Source organism: Hyla sarda, unplaced genomic scaffold (assembly GCF_029499605.1).
Source record: "Hyla sarda isolate aHylSar1 unplaced genomic scaffold, aHylSar1.hap1 scaffold_1457, whole genome shotgun sequence".
Taxonomy (NCBI): Eukaryota; Metazoa; Chordata; class Amphibia; order Anura; family Hylidae; genus Hyla; species Hyla sarda.
The window spans coordinates 1-17,500 of NW_026608087.1; the positions used below are offsets into that span (position 1 = coordinate 1).

Here is a 17,500-nt window from a genome sequence, read left to right on the forward strand (position 1 = left end):
GTTGTGCAGCAGCTGGAGATCTACAGACTGTATAAGCAGTGTAGACGTGGCCTGTACCACTTGTGCACTGGGTGGAGGGGTGCTCTCACATCTCACTGCAGGGGCCGCCATCTCTATGTATCTGTGCACACGCGGGGGGCGGCAGACTCTGGCCAATGAATTAATCATTAGCGTGCATTATGGGAGATTCAGCCTAATGACCATCTGTTAGGGGTTGTAGTTCTCCAGCACCACCACTAGGGGCGCGCCCTGTGTACAAACAGACGGCGCTGCAGCTGATCTGAACTGTAATGGGTTAATAGTTTCCAGGACAACAGACTCACTGGGAGCAGCGCCCTGATGACATTGTGACGATCCTGCAGCTCTGGGTGGCAGTGATGCTGTGACCTTGTACATTAGATGGCTAGCTCCGCAGGCGGGGGCAGAGGCTGTAGGCTACAATCTAATTAGGAGCTGTGGTTTTGTGCGGAGGAAATGAGGCGGTGTGGTGTTAGCGTGCCTTCCTGTCAGTGCGCCGGGTGAGTCAGCGCCTCTCCTCCAGGGACCGGCTGATAACCAGGCATCCCGACAGCACCTCTCCTCCAGGGACCGGCTGATAACCAGGCATCCCGACAGCACCTCTCCTCCAGGGACCGGCTGATAACCAGGCATCCCGACAGCACCTCTCCTCCAGGGACCGGCTGATAACCAGGCATCCCGACAGCACCTCTCCTCCAGGGACCGGCTGATAACCAGGCATTCCGACAGCACCTCTCCTCCAGGGACCGGCTGATAACCAGGCATCCCGACAGCACCTCTCCTCCAGGGACCGGCTGATAACCAGGCATCCCGACAGCACCTCTCCTCCAGGGACCGGCTGATAACCAGGCATCCCGACAGCACCTCTCCTCCAGGGACCGGCTGATAACCAGGCATCCCGACAGCACCTCTCCTCCAGGGACCGGCTAATAACCAGGCATCCCGAGCCGTCACCTCCACGCCTGACCTCTCCTCCGGGCACGTCTTCCTGCTGCTCGGACATCACACTCTCCCTGTTTCCTTCCGCTGGGTGGGAGAGGAAGGTGCTGGGACCGCGTCGTCCTCCATCACACGCTGCCATGTCTGTTCTCTGGGATAGGACTGTGCTTTACACTGCTGCCTCTCTTCTCTGAATGGATGGATGCTCTGGCATTGCCTTAGAGTAATATGTAACTGTAGGGTCCTCTGTGCTTGGGGTTCGGGGAGCTCTGTCTACACTTCTGCTTCCTGTCTTCTCTGCGCCCCCTCAGACTATGAGACCTGGACCCCTTGTGTCTGTAGAGTACAAGCTGCCGACGGGCATCATGGATCTCCTGCCCAAAACTAAGTATAACCACCTTCGCAACGAGTCTGTCAGCTCTGTGGAAGACATCCTGGGCACTGGGCCCCCCACCCCCTCGGTGGATGTGATAGTGGCAGAGTCTATACCCAACTCCTCGTCTTCCTCTTCTCTGGCCCCCATGTTGAACCTGGCTGAGCTCTCCTCAGAGTCTGAGGACAGCCCCACCACCCTTTGCTCTTTTTTCCCAAAAATGGCCAATCTGAAACTTTCCAATCCTGCCAATCTGCTGAGTCTCCGAGGCTTTGCGTCCGGGCCAGGGAAGGAGACGGGCAGCCCTGGGGAGCAGGCGGACGCCACCAGCAGCCCAGACTCAGGGAGCACTTTTACTGTTTTCTCCCAGGATATGAACAAACTCAGCTGTGGGAGGAAGTCCCGAGTGGAGGGAGGACAGCTGGCGGGGGACGAGTGGACACGACATGGAAGCTTCGTCAACAAGCCCACCCGAGGATGGCTGCACCCTGACGACAAGGTGATGGGCCCCGGGGTCTCCTACCTTGTCCGGGTAAGACTGTGTGTATACAGCTATTCCTGTACATGCCATATACACTATCACTGCACCCCTCTATTCCTGCAATCACCATATACACTATCACTGCACACTTCTATTCCTGTACACACCACATACATTATCACTACACCCCTCTATTCGTGTACACCCCATATACACTATCACTGCACCCCTCTATTCCTTCACACACCACATATACTATCACTGCACCCCTCTATTCCTGCACACACCATATATACTGTCACTGCACCCCTCTATTCCTGCACACATCATATATACTATCTCTTCACCCCTCTATTCCTGCACACATCATATATACTATCTCTGCACCCCTCTATTCCTGCACATATTATATACACGATCACTGCACGCCTCTATTCCTGCAATCACCATATACACTATCACTGCACACTTCTATTCCTGTACACACCATATACATTATCACTACACCCCTCTATTCCTGCACACACCACATATACTATCACTGCACCCCTCTATTCCTGCACACACCACATATACTATCACTGCACCCCTCTATTCCTGCACATACCATATACACTATCACTACACCCCTCTATTCCTGTACATACCATATACACTATCACTACACCCCTCTATTCCTGTACATACCATATACACTATCACTACACCCCTCTATTCCTGTACATACCATATACACTATCACTACACCCCTCTATTCCTGTACGTACCATATACACTATCACTACACCCCTCTATTCCTGCAATCGCCATATACACTATCACTACACCCCTCTATTCCTGTACATACCATATACACTATCACTGCACCCCTCTATTCCTGCACACATCATATATACTATCTCTGCACCCCTCTATTCCTGCACATATCATATACACGATCACTGCACGCCTCTATTCCTGTACACACCCTATACACTGTCACTGAACCACTCTACTCCTGTACACCCCATATACACTGTCACTGCACTCCCCTATTACTGTACACCCCATATACACTATCACTGCACTTCTCCATACTATCACTGCACCCCTCCATTCCTGTACACACCATATACACTATCACTGCACCCCTCCATTCCTGTACACACCATATACACTATCACTGCACCCCTCCATTCCTGTACACACCATATACACTATCACTGCACTTCTCCATACTATCACTGCACCCCTCCATTCCTGTACACACCATATACACTATCACTGCACCCCTCCATTCCTGTACACACCATATACACTGTCACTGCACCCCTCCATTCCTGTACACACCATATACACTATCACTGCACCCCTCCATTCCTGTACACACCATATACACTATCACTGCACTTCTCCATACTATCACTGCACCCCTCCATTCCTGTACACACCATATACACTATCACTGCACCCCTCCATTCCTGTACACACCATATACACCATCACTGCACCCCTCTACTCTTGTACACCATATACACTATCACTGCATCCCTCTACTCTTGTACACCATATACACTATCACTGCACCCCTCTATTCCTGCAAACACCATATATACTATCTCTGCACCCCTCTATTCCTGCACATATCATATACACGATCACTTCACGCCTCTATTCCTGTACACACCCTATACACTGTCACTGAACCACTCTACTCCTGTACACCCCATATACACTGTCACTGCACTCCCCTATTACTGTACACCCCATATACACTATCACTGCACTTCTCCATACTATCACTGCACCCCTCCATTCCTGTACACACCATATACACTATCACTGCACCCCTCCATTCCTGTACACACCATATACACTATCACTGCACCCCTCCATTCCTGTACACACCATATACACTATCACTGCACCCCTCCATTCCTGTACACACCATATACACTATCACTGCACTTCTCCATACTATCACTGCACCCCTCCATTCCTGTACACACCATATACACTATCACTGCACCCCTCCATTCCTGTACACACCATATACACCATCACTGCACCCCTCTACTCTTGTACACCATATACACTATCACTGCATCCCTCTACTCTTGTACACCATATACACTTTCACTGCACTCCTGTACACACCATATACACCGCTCTCTTCTCTTGCAGTACATGGGCTGTGTGGAGGTGCTGCAGTCGATGCGGGCTCTGGATTTTAGTACGCGGACGCAGGTCACACGGTAAGGGCCGCGGGTCATGTGACAGGGCCCCCTGACATGTTAGAGGTTACTAATGGGTAATGTCTGCCTGTCTACACAGAGAAGCCATCAGCCTGGTGTCAGATGCTGTACCTGGGGCCAAGGGGGCTCTCCGAAGACGAAAAGTAAGTGCCCACCCAGCAGTGTCTATCCCATCACATGGTCACTAAACCAGCCGTCCTCTTTATGGGGCTATTGTTCTGTTATCAGACATTTCAGATAGTGAAAGGAATATAGGTCAGACATGGTCACTGATATCACCCGCTCCTCATATAACACTACTGTACTGTAATAAGATGTCATCCTCTATATAACACTACTGTACTGTAATAAGATATCATCCTCTATATAACACTACTGTACTGTAATAAGATATCATCCTCTATATAACACTACTGTACTGTAATAAGATGATATCATCCTCTATATAACACTACTGTACTGTAATAAGATGATATCATCCTCTATATAACACTACTGTACTGTAATAAGATGATATCATCCTCTATATAACACTACTGTACTGTATCATGTGGGGGGATGGTGATCGTGATAATCGGGGGGGGGGGGGTCGTCTGCTGTCATTGATCGCTCTGTATTGTCTCCTTAGACCGGGGGTCGCTCCATGAACTCAATTCTGGGGAAGTGTAACCTGAAGTTTGCAGGAATGCCCATCACCCTGACCGTGTCCACCAGCAGCCTGAACCTCATGGCGTCTGACTGCAAACAGGTGAGGGCTCGGGGAGGAGGAGTATGGTAGGGTTCAGGCATGAGCTTGGGAAGGGTCAGGGTTGAGGATGAGTGTAGGAGGGCTCAGGATGAGTGGGGGGGGGGGGCAGTGGTGAGCGTGGGAGGGGTCAGGGGTGAGGATGAGCGTAGGAGGGATCAGGATGAGGGGGGGGCAGTGGTGAGCGTGGGAGGGGTCAGGGGTGAGGATGAGCGTAGGAGGGATCAGGAGGAGTGAGGGGGGGGTCAGGGGTGAGCATGAGAGGGGTCATGCTCACCACTGATGATCGTGGGGGTCCAAGGAAAGGATGAGCGATCCACTAATCACTGTAATTGTTGCGTTATCTTTTGCAGATCATTGCAAACCACCACATGCAGTCCATATCGTTCGCTTCTGGGGGTGATCCGGTAAGTGTAGCAGAGGCGGTGTTGTGTGTGTGTGTGTGTGTGTGTGTAGACGTAGCAGAGGCAGTGGTATGTGTCTGTAGACATAGAAGAGGCGGTGTTATATGTGTGGAGACGTAGCAGAGGCAGTGTGGTGTGTGTATACATAGCAGAGGCAGTGTTGTGTGTGTGTGTGTGTGTGTATATACACGTAGCAGAGGCGGTTTTATATGTGTGTAGACATAGAAGAGGCTGTGTTATGTGTGTGTGTGTGTGTGTATACGTAGCAGAGGCGGTTTTATATGTGTGTAGACATAGAAGAGGCGGTGTTATATGTGTGGATACATAGCAGAGGCCATGTTATGTGTGTGTAGACAGAAGAGGCGGTGTTATGTGTGTGTGGAGACGTAGCAGATGCGGTGTTGTGTGTGTGTGTGTGTGTGTGTGTGTGTGTGTAGATGTAGCAGAGGTGGTGTGTGTGTGTAGACGTAGCAGCGGTGGTGTGTGTGTAGACGTAGCAGAGGTGGTGGTGTGTGTGCGTGTAGACGTAGCAGAGGTGGTGGTGTGTGTATGGAGACGTAGCAGAGGCGGTGTGTGTGTAGACGTAGCAGAGGTGGTGGTGTGTGTGGAGACGTAGCAGAGGCGGTGTGTGTGTGTGTAGACATAGCAGATGCGGTGTGTGTGTGTGTGTGTGTGTGTGTGTGTGTAGACATAGCAGAGGCGGTGTGTGTGTGTGTGTGTAGACATAGCAGAGGCGGTGTGTGTGTAGACATAGAAGAGGCTGTGTTGTGTGTGTGTGTATACGTAGCAGGGGTGGTTTTATATGTGTGTAGACATAGAAGAGGTGTTGTTATATGAGTGGATACATAGCAGAGGCAGTGTTGTGTGTGTGTAGACAGAAGAGGCGGTGTTATATGTGTGTGTGGAGACGTAGCAGAGGCGGTGTTGTGTGTGTGTGTGTGTGTGTGGAGACGTAGCAGATGCGGTGTTTGTGTGTGTGTGTGTGTGGAAACGTAGCAGATGCGGTGTGTGTGTGTGTGTGTGTGTGTGGAGGCATAGCAGATGTGGTGTGTGTGTAGACGTAGCAGAGGTGGTGTGTGTGTGTGTGTAAACGTAGCAGAGGTGGTGTGTGTGTGTGTGTGTGTAAACGTAGCAGAGGTGGTGGGTGGGTGTGTAGACGTAGCAGAGGTGGTGGGTGTGTACACCTGGCAGAGGTGGGGGGTGGGGGTGTAGACGTGGCAGAGGTGGGGGGTGGGGGTGTAGATGTGGCAGAGGTGGGGGGTGGGGTGTAGACGTGGCAGAGGTGGGGGGTGGGGGTGTAGACGTGGCAGAGGTGGTGGGGGGTGGGGGTGTAGACGTGGCAGAGGTGGTGGGGGGTGGGGGTGTAGACGTGGCAGAGGCGGTGGGGGGTGGGGGTGGAGACGTGGCAGGGGGGGTGGGGGTGGAGACGTGGCAGAGGCGGTGGGGGGTGGGGGTGGAGACGTGGCAGGGGGGGTGGGGGGTGGAGACGTGGCAGGGGGGGTGGGGGTGGAGACGTGGCAGGGGGGGTGGGGGGTGGAGACGTGGCAGGGGGGGTGGGGGGTGGAGACGTGGCAGGGGGGGTGGGGGGTGGAGACGTGGCAGGGGGGGTGGGGGGTGGAGACGTGGCAGGGGGGGGTGGGGGGTGGAGACGTGGCAGGGGGGGTGGGGGGTGGAGACGTGGCAGGGGGGGTGGGGGGTGGAGACGTGGCAGGGGGGTGGGGGGTGGAGACGTGGCAGGGGGGGTGGGGGGTGGAGACGTGGCAGAGGCGGTGGGGTGGGGGGTGGAGACGTGGCAGAGGCGGTGGGGTGGGGGGTGGAGACGTGGCAGAGGCGGTGGGGTGGGGGGTGGAGACGTGGCAGAGGCGGTGGGGTGGGGGGTGGAGACGTGGCAGAGGCGGTGTGGTGGGGGGTGGAGACGTGGCAGAGGCGGTGTTGTGAGTGTGGAGACGTGGCAGAGGCGGTGTTGTGAGTGTGGAGACGTGGCAGAGGCAGTGTGTGGTGTGTATGTCCGTTTAGCAGGATTCTGAACATGCCTCCTCATTTGTTTTTCAGGACACAGCAGAATATGTCGCTTACGTTGCCAAAGATCCAGTGAATCAAAGAGGTAAATGTACATGTGAGCAGGGCTCTACTTGGCGGAGGTGAGGGGGCTCTACTTGGCGGAGGAGAGGGGGCTCTACTTGGCGGAGGAGAGGGGGCTCTACTTGGCGGAGGAGAGGGGGCTCTACTTGGCGGAGGTGAGGGGGCTCTACTTGGCGGAGGTGAGGGGGCTCTACTTGGCGGAGGTGAGGGGGCTCTACTTGGCGGAGGTGAGGGGGCTCTACTTGGCGGAGGTGAGGGGGCTCTACTTGGCGGAGGAGAGGGGGCTCTACTTGGCGGAGGAGAGGGGGCTCTACTTGGCGGAGGAGAGGGGGCTCTACTTGGCGGAGGTGAGGGGGCTCTACTTGGCGGAGGTGAGGGGGCTCTACTTGGCGGAGGTGAGGGGGCTCTACTTGGCGGAGGTGAGGGGGCTCTACTTGGCGGAGGTGAGGGGGCTCTACTTGGCGGAGGTGAGGGGGCTCTACTTGGCGGAGGTGAGGGGGCTCTACTTGGCGGGTTGTGGCTTCAGTCTTTTTTTCTTTTTCCTACAGCGTGCCATATACTGGAGTGTCCCGAGGGTCTCGCTCAGGATGTGATCAGCACTATAGGACAGGCCTTTGAACTGCGATTCAAGCAATACCTCAAGAACCCTCCAAAACTAGTGACTCCACATGACAGGTTTGTGCTCTCTTCAGAGGGGTTTCCAGTGGAAAATAGAAGGGCTGTGGTGCGGGGATCTGGATTGTAGCGGGGCTCTGGTGCGAGGATTACGATTGGAGCGGGCCGTGGTGCAGGGATCAGGATTGGAGCGGGCTGTGGTGCTGGGATCAGGATTGGAGCGGGCTGTGGTGCTGGGATCAGGATTGTAGCGGGCCGTGGTGCAGGGATCAGGATTGTAGCGGGGCTCTGGTGCGAGGATTATGATTGGGGCGGGGCCGTGGTGCGGGGATCAGGATTGGGGCGGGGCCGTGGTGCTGGGATCAGGATTGGGGCGGGGCCGTGGTGCTGGGATCAGGATTGGAGCGGGTCCGTGGTGCTGGGATCAGGATTGGAGCGGGGCCGTGGTGCTGGGATCAGGATTGGGGCGGGGCCGTGGTGCGGGGATCAGGATTGGCGGGGGGGCCGTGGTGCGGGGATCAGGATTGGCGGGGGGGCCGTGGTGCAGGGATCAGGATTGGCGGGGGGGGGCCGTGGTGCGGGGATCAGGATTGGCGGGGGGGGGGGCCGTGGTGCGGGGATCAGGATTGGCGGGGGGGGCCGTGGTGCGGGGATCAGGATTGGCGGGGGGGCCGTGGTGCGGGGATCAGGATTGGCGGGGGGGCCGTGGTGCGGGGATCAGGATTGGCGGGGGGGCCGTGGTGCGGGGATTGGGGCGGGGCCGTGGTGTGGGAATCAGGTGGTATGGGGAAGCCAGGCCTGTGCGGTGTACTCCGCCGGACAAGTGCTTTGCCTTCAATAGAGAACTTTCTGGAGCTCCACAGTCCGATCTTAGAATTCATCTTTCCTAGTCGGTCTTGCCAAGACTTAAAGGAGTAGTCCAGTGGTGACTCAGTGGTTAACAACTTATCCCCTATCCTAAGGATAGGGGATAAGTTGCAGATTGCGGGGGGTTCGACCGCTGGGGCCCCCTGCGATCTCTCTGTACGGGGCCCCGGCTCTCCGTCCAGATAGCGGGTGTCGACCCCCGTGCGAAGCGGCAGCCGACACGCCCCTTCAATACATCTCTATGGCAGAGCCGGAGATTGCCGAAGGCAGCGCTTCGGCTCTGCCATAGAGTTGTATTGAGGGGGCGTGTTGGCCGCCACTTCGTGCGGAGGTCGACACGCCCCCTTCCCGTGGTCTGTCGGGGCTCCGTACAGGAGATCGCAGGGGGCCCCAGCGGTCGAACCCCCCGCAATCTGCAACTTATCCCCGACCGCTGGGGCCCCCCGCGATCTCCTGTACGGAGCCCCGACAGACCACGGGAAGGGGGCGTGTCGACCTCCGCACGAAGTGGCGGCCGACACGCCCCTTCAATACATCTCTATGGCAGAGCGGAGATTGCCGAAGGCAGCGCTTCGGCTCTGCCATAGAGTTGTATTGAGGGGGCGTGTTGGCCGCCACTTCGTGCGGAGGTCGACACCCGCTATCTGGACGGAGAGCCGGGGCCCCGTACAGAGAGATCGCAGGGGGCCCCAGCGGTCGGACCCCCCGCGATCTCAAACTTATCCCCTATCCTTAGGATAGGGGATAAGTTTTTCACCACTGGACTACCCCTTTAAGGACCGCTCCTTCCTTCCCGAACCAGACTCCAAGAATTTGAATGAAGTCTGGTTAACAGTAAAGGGGAAGGGGGCGGAAGAGGCCAGGTGCCATTCCCCAAAGAGCATGGCCTCCGACTTCCCACAGTTGACTTTTGCACCCGAAGCTCTGCTGAAGTCCTCGCAGGGTTGTGGGATGAGGATTGTGGTACGAGGCTCCCCTGCCCCTCCTCACGGGGACTTACCTTCAGGGTTGTGGGATCAGGATTTTGGGATGAGGATTGTGGTACGAGGCTCCCCTGTCCCTCCTCACAGGGACTTACCTTCAGGGTTGTGGGATCAGGATTTTGGGATGAGGCTCCCCTGCCCCTCCTCACAGGGACTTACCTTCAGGGTTGTGGGATGAGGATTGTGGGACGAGGCTTCCCTGCCCCTCCTCACAGGGACTTACCTTCAGGGTTGTGGGATGAGGATTGTGGTACGAGGCTCCCCTGCCCCTCCTCATGGTGACTTACCTTCAGGATGGCTGGATTTGATGGCTCGGCATGGGATGAAGAGGACGAGGAGATTGCGGACCATGCCTACTACAATGACTTCCCAGGGAAGGAGCCTCCTATTGGTGGGGTTGTGGACATGAGGCTACGAGATGGAACTGCTCCTTTAGTGCCAAGACAGAGCCCCAATCACATGGGGGCCACACTGGTGAGTGCAGGGGACCCAGGGGGGCACATTCTGGCCTTGGGGGTCTGGTCAAGTCTCATTGTCTTCTCTTTCCACAGCCGGTGGGACAGATATCTGGAGGAGAACAAGACTCAAGGAAACAGCAGCCACAGCCCAATGTGCAAGGTACCGCCCCTCATTAACTGGCTCCTCCCCCTCATACATACCTGACCTGTAATATCCAGCCCCTCCCCCCTCATATACATACCTGACCTGTAGTATCCAGCCCCTCCCCCCTCATATACATACCTGACCTGTAATATCCAGCCCCTCCCCCTCATATACATACCTGACCTGTAATATCCAGCCCCTCCCCCTCATATACATACCTGACCTGTAATATCCAGCCCCTCCCCCTCATATACATACCTGACCTGTAATATCCAGCCCCTCCCCCTCATATACATACCTGACCTGTAATATCCAGCCCCTCCCCCTCATATACATACCTGACCTGTAATATCCAGCCCCTCCCCCTCATATACATACCTGACCTGTCATATCCAGCCCCTCCCCCTCATATACATACCTGACCTGTCATATCCAGCCCCTCCCCCTCATATAAATACCTGACCTGTCATATCCAGCCCCTCCCCCTCATATACATACCTGACCTGTCATATCCAGCCCCTCCCCCCTCATATACATACCTGACCTGTCATATCCAGCCCCTCCCCCCTCATATACATACCTGACCTGTAATATCCAGCCCCTCCCCCCTCATATACATACCTGACCTGTCATATCCAGCCCCTCCCCCTCATATAAATACCTGACCTGTCATATCCAGCCCCTCCCCCTCATATACATACCTGACCTGTCATATCCAGCCCCTCCCCCCTCATATACATACCTGACCTGTAATATCCAGCCCCTCCCCCCTCATATACATACCTGACCTGTAATATCCAGCCCCTCCCCCTCATATACATACCTGACCTGTAATATCCAGCCCCTCCCCCTCATATACATACCTGACCTGTAATATCCAGCTCCTCCCCCCTCATATACATACCTGACCTGTAAGAAAAGGAACACTGGTCTAAGACAATGGAGAGATTAGTGGAGACATCCCTGGTGGTCTAGGGCAGTAGAGATTAGTGGAGACATCCCTGGTGGTCTAGGGCAGTAGAGATTAGTGGAGACATCCCTGGTGGTCTAAGACAATGGAGAGATTAGTGGAGACATCCCTGGTGGTCTAAGACAATGGAGAGATTAGTGGAGACATCCCTGGTGGTCTAAAACAATGGAGAGATTAGTGGAGACATCCCTGGTGGTCTAGGGCAGTAGAGATTAGTGGAGACATCCCTGGTGGTCTAGGGCAGTGGAGATTAGTGGAGACATCCCAGGTGGTCTAGGGCAGTGGAGATTAGTGGAGACATCCCTGGTGGTCTAGGGCAGTGGAGATTAGTGGAGACATCCCTGGTGGTCTAGGGCAGTGGAGATTAGTGGAGACATCCCAGGTGGTCTAGGGCAGTAGAGATTAGTGGAGACATCCCTGGTGGTCTAGAGCAGTGGAGATTAGTGGAGACATCCCTGGTGGTCTAGAGCAGTGGAGATTAGTGGAGACATCCCTGGTGGTCTAGAGCAGTGGAGATTAGTGGAGACATCCCTGGTGGTCTAGAGCAGTGGAGATTAGTGGAGACATCCCTGGTGGTCTAGGGCAGTGGAGATTAGCGGAGACATCCCTGGTGGTCTAGGGCAGTGGAGATTAGCGGAGACATCCCTGGTGGTCTAGGGCAGTGGAGATTAGTGGAGACATCCCTGGTGGTCTAGGGCAGTAGAGATTAGTGGAGACATCCCTGGTGGTCTAGGGCAGTAGAGATTAGTGGAGACATCCCTGGTGGTCTAGGGCAGTAGAGATTAGTGGAGACATCCCTGGTGGTCTAGGGCAGTAGAGATTAGTGGAGACATCCCTGGTGGTCTAGAGCAGTGGAGATTAGTAGAGACATCCCTGGTGGTCTAGAGCAGTGGAGATTAGTAGAGACATCCCTGGTGGTCTAGGGCAGTGGAGATTAGTAGAGACATCCCTGGTGGTCTAGGATGGGACCCTTCATTTTAATCAGTGTTCACCACTGTCGGCGCTCTTGCCCATTGTCCTTCTCTCTTATGGTTTGTTGACTCCGCCCCTCCAGGTAAGGACAGGTATCCAGTGCCTGGCGCCAAGCCTGTGAATCGGCCCGACCTTTTCGATGACCCCTCCTATGTAAATGTGCAGAACCTGGACAAGGCCCGCCCGCCTGCTCGTGGCGCCACCAATGGTCAGAGAGACATCTTTGATATGAGTGAGTCTTGTGTGAAGAGTAATTGTGCCCCCATATGTTGTATGACCTCTCACCCCAGCCCCCCATCTGCCTTGTCCCCTCTAGAGCCCTTCGAGGAGGCGATCCCCCCGGGGGCGTCCATTGTCAGTATGGAAGAAGAGCTGAGGCGGGAGCCTTGGTACCACGGGAAGATGACCCGGAAGGAGGCGGAGCGCCAGCTGCGGGTCAACGGAGACTTCCTGGTGAGAGAGAGCACCACCACCCCGGGGCAGTACGTCCTGACCGGCCTGCAGAATGGGCAGCCCAAACACCTGCTGCTGGTGGACCCAGAAGGAGTGGTGAGTAGGCCGCGCGGTCCCTGGGGCTCCTCTCAGTATTTCCCACCTGTTTTAACCCTTGTGTGTTCCCCTGACAGGTCCGGACCAAGGACCACCGCTTTGAGAGTGTGAGTCACCTGATCAGCTATCACATGGACAATCACTTGCCCATCATCTCTGCGGGCAGCGAGCTGTGTCTGCAGCAGCCGGTGGAGCGGAGACAGTGAGCGGCGGGGTCCCCTCCTCCTCAGTACACCGCAGCCTCTTCCCGTACCGCCGCGGAGCCTTCTCCTCACCTTCTATCAGGGAATTTGTAGGGTCACTGTGACCGGAGCCATGGGTCAGTGCTGCCGCCGGATCCCGCCATGGAGGTGACGTCTCAGCACAAGGCGGCTCCGCCCCCTCTAAGCACATGATGGCCTGTGGCGCAGTCACCCCTGCCGATCTGTGCCTTTTTTTATTTGTATGGTTCCCCTGCCCCCTCCATGATGGATATCTCCTGGGCCCCTCAGTCCATCAATGGCAATAACGGACCCGAACCCCGTGCATGCTGGACATCCTCCGCACCTGCCCCATGCCTATTTATTTCTGCTGCTTCCACACCGTCCTCTCGTCTGCGCCCCCCGGAGGTGGGGCCCCTAACGGAGTCTGCACTTTTTCTGGCCTCTTCCCCCCCCCCCCCCCACAAACCTTTTTGCCTTAAGGTGTCTAAAGAAATATGTATCTGCTTCCAAATTATGGACAGGGGCGGCACCTAATGTCCGGACATTGCTGGTGTAGGTGCGGCGGCTGGTGGCCCCTTTTTATGTAGAGAGCCCCCCCCCCACTGCTGTGGACTGAGTGGTCTCCACGGAGGATGTTGTATGGACTCGAGAGACTCTCCCAATTTCTAGTGTTGTGTTCTGGACTGCAGGTCATGTGACCTCAACTAGCCTGCCCCCACCTGGGGTCTGCAACGGGAAGTCCTAGCCTAACCTGCCCCTCAATATACCTCCCCAAGGGTCCCCAGCAAAATGCCCTTATAACCTGCCCTACCCCTCACTCCTGGCTCTGTGCCAGGGCGCCCTATTACCGTACCCTCCCATCCCAGGACCCGCCCTATTACCGTACCCTCCCATCCCAGGACCCGCCCTATTACCGTACCCTCCCATCCCAGGACCCGCCCTATTACCGTACCCTCCCATCCCAGGACCCGCCCTATTACCGTACCCTCCCATCCCAGGACCCGCCCTATTACCGTACCCTCCCATCCCAGGACCCGCCCTATTACCGTACCCTCCCATCCCAGGACCCGCCCTATTACCGTACCCTCCCATCCCAGGACCCGCCCTATTACCGTACCCTCCCATCCCAGGACCCGCCCTATTACCGTACCCTCCCATCCCAGGACCCGCCCTATTACCGTACCCTCCCATCCCAGGACCCGCCCTATTACCGTACCCTCCCATCCCAGGACCCGCCCTATTACCGTACCCTCCCATCCCAGGACCCGCCCTATTACCGTACCCTCCCATCCCAGGACCCGCCCTATTACCGTACCCTCCCATCCCAGGACCCGCCCTATTACCGTACCCTCCCATCCCAGGACCCGCCCTATTACCGTACCCTCCCATCCCAGGACCCGCCCTATATCCGTGCCCTCCCATCCCAGGACCGACCTATGGCCGCGCCCTCCCATCCCAGGACCGCCCTATGGCCACGCCCTCCCATCACAGGACCGCCCTATGGCCGCGCCCTCCCATCACAGGACCGCCCTATGGCCGCGCCCTCCCATCACAGGACCGCCCTATGGCCACGCCCTCCCATCACAGGACCGCCCTATGGCCACGCCCTCCCATCATCTAGGTGGCTCTGCAAGGACTTGGGGGGCACTAGCAGGAAATGCACAACAATCATTGACATGTACAGCCCCCTCCCCCGTTGCATGTACGTTTATATCAGTGTTCCCCAACCAGTGTGCCTCCAGCTGTTGCAAAATGATAACTCCCAACATACCCCCCGTTTTGCAACAGCTGGAGGCACACTGGTTGGGGAACATTTCTTTATTTCTGATACCAAAGTCTCACCACCGCCACGCGGCTTTCCCCTCCCCCCCACACCTTGTACGTGGGTTTTTTCTTGTTTTTCATATTATTTTACAATATGCCTTGAATATACCAAAGGAAGCTGAAGAATAAAGTGGTATTTGTGTAATGGTGTGTGCCGGCCTCACCTTCCCCCCGGCAATGACTCGTCACCGCAGACGCCACGCAACAAGACCGCGCAACACTTTATAATCATTCAGGGTCACATGTCCCCCTGGGGCGCAACCAGCCATGGAATAGACTGCGGTTACGACAGGCTATAGTATACAGCAGTATATACACTGTCATTATATATATATATAGTATACAGGAGTATATACACTGTCATTATATATATAGTATACAGGAGTATATACACTGTCATTATATATATATATAGTATACAGGAGTATATACACTGTCATTATATATATATAGTATACAGGAGTATATACACTGTCATTATATATATATAGTATACAGCAGTATATACACTGTCATTATATATATATAGTATACAGGAGTATATACACTGTCATTATATATATATATAGTATACAGCAGTATATACACTGTCATTATATATATAGTATACAGCAGTATATACACTGTCATTATTATATATATAGTATACAGCAGTATATACACTGTCATTATATATATATATATATATATATATATAGTATACAGCAGTATATACACTGTCATTATATATATATAGTATACAGCAGTATATACACTGTCATTATATATATATATAGTATACAGCAGTATATACACTGTCATTATATATATATATAGTATACAGCAGTATATACACTGTCATTATATATATATATAGTATACAGCAGTATATACAGTCATTATATATATATATATATATATAGTATACAGCAGTATATACACTGTCATTATTATATATATATATAGTATACAGCAGTATATACACTGTCATTATATATATATATAGTATACAGCAGTATATACACTGTCATTATATATATAGTATACAGCAGTATATACACTGTCATTATATATATATATATATATATATATAGTATACAGCAGTATATACACTGTCATTATATATATATATAGTATACAGCAGTATATACACTGTCATTATATATATATATAGTATACAGCAGTATATACACTGTCTATATATATATATATATAGTATACAGCAGTATATACACTGTCATTATATATATATATAGTATACAGCAGTATATACACTGTCAATATATATATAGTATACAGCAGTATATACACTGTCATTATATATATATATATATATATATATATATATAGTATACAGCAGTATATACACTGTCATTATATATATATATATATATATATATATATATATATATATAGTATACAGCAGTATATACACTGTCATTATATATATATATATATATATAGTATACAGCAGTATATACACTGTCATTATATATATATATATATATATAGTATACAGCAGTATATACACTGTCATTATATATAGTATACAGCAGTATATACACTGTCATTATATATATATATATATATATATATAGTATACAGCAGTATATACACTGTCATTATATATATATATATATAGTATACAGCAGTATATACACTGTCATTATATATATATATATATATATATATATATATATATAGTATACAGCAGTATATACAGTCATTATATATATATATATATATATAGTATACAGCAGTATATACACTGTCATTATATATATATATATATATATATATAGTATACAGCAGTATATACACTGTCATTATATATATATAGTATACAGCAGTATATACACTGTCATTATATATATATAGTATACAGCAGTATATACACTGTCATTATATATATATATAGTATACAGCAGTATATACACTGTCATTATATATATAGTATACAGCAGTATATACACTGTCATTATATATATATAGTATACAGCAGTATATACACTGTCATTATATATATATATAGTATACAGCAGTATATAGACTGTCATTATATATATAGTATACAGCAGTATATACACTGTCATTATATATATATATATATATAGTATACAGCAGTATATACACTGTCATTATATATACAGTATACAGCAGTATATACACTGTCATATATATATAGTATACAGCAGTATATACACTGTCATTTATATATATATATATATATATAGTATACAGCAGTATATACAATGTCATATATATATATAGTATAAAGCAGTATATACACTGTCATTATTATATATATATATAGTATACAGCAGTATATACAATGTCATTATATATATAGTATACAGCAGTATATACACTATGTAATATAGTATACAGCAGTATATACACTGTCATTATATATAGTATACAGCAGTATATACACTGTCATATATATAGTATACACTGTCATTATATAGTATACAGCAGTATATACACTATGTCATATAGTATACAGCAGTAGATACACTAAATGTAAATATATATAGTATATACAGTAGGGATCAAAATTTGGGGCACCCCAAGTAAACATTTTTAACCCTTTCAAAAGAATAGAAAACAAAAAATGGCATCTGCAAAAGTTTGTGCACCCTGCAGAATTTATAGCATG

At 51.4% G+C, this 17,500-nt stretch overlaps 1 protein-coding gene across 2 annotated transcripts; it reads left to right on the forward strand.

Moving 5' to 3' along the window:
* Nucleotides 1-37: 37 nt before the first annotated feature.
* On the forward strand, nt 38-14,360 carry LOC130308039 (SHC-transforming protein 1). 2 transcript variants are annotated; one of them, XM_056552211.1, is made up of 12 exons: nt 43-1,862; nt 3,975-4,045; nt 4,125-4,188; nt 4,674-4,793; nt 5,144-5,197; nt 7,247-7,298; nt 7,825-7,951; nt 10,035-10,215; nt 10,293-10,359; nt 12,369-12,518; nt 12,603-12,835; nt 12,913-14,360. In XM_056552211.1, the coding sequence occupies exons 1-12, from the start codon at nt 1,272-1,274 to the stop codon at nt 13,039-13,041; spliced, it is 1,839 nt and encodes a 612-aa protein (XP_056408186.1). In that variant the 5' UTR covers nt 43-1,271; the 3' UTR covers nt 13,042-14,360. The 2 variants fall into 2 exon arrangements, with proteins under 2 accessions (XP_056408187.1, XP_056408186.1); XM_056552212.1 differs by lacking the exon at nt 12,913-14,360 and having other exon boundaries at nt 38-1,862; nt 12,369-12,494; nt 12,577-12,617.
* The last annotated feature ends 3,140 nt before the right edge of the window (nt 14,361-17,500 follow it).

Bases quoted from the DNA above. Each gene is read 5' to 3' on its own strand.
- LOC130308039 (XM_056552211.1), top strand. From the start codon at position 1,272: ATGAGACCTGGACCCCTTGTGTCTGTAGAGTACAAGCTGCCGACGGGC. The intron at 10,360-12,368 runs GTACCGCCCCTC...CCGCCCCTCCAG, and splicing joins GCCACAGCCCAATGTGCAAG to GTAAGGACAGGTATCCAGTG. The intron at 12,836-12,912 runs GTGAGTAGGCCG...TTCCCCTGACAG, and splicing joins TGGTGGACCCAGAAGGAGTG to GTCCGGACCAAGGACCACCG.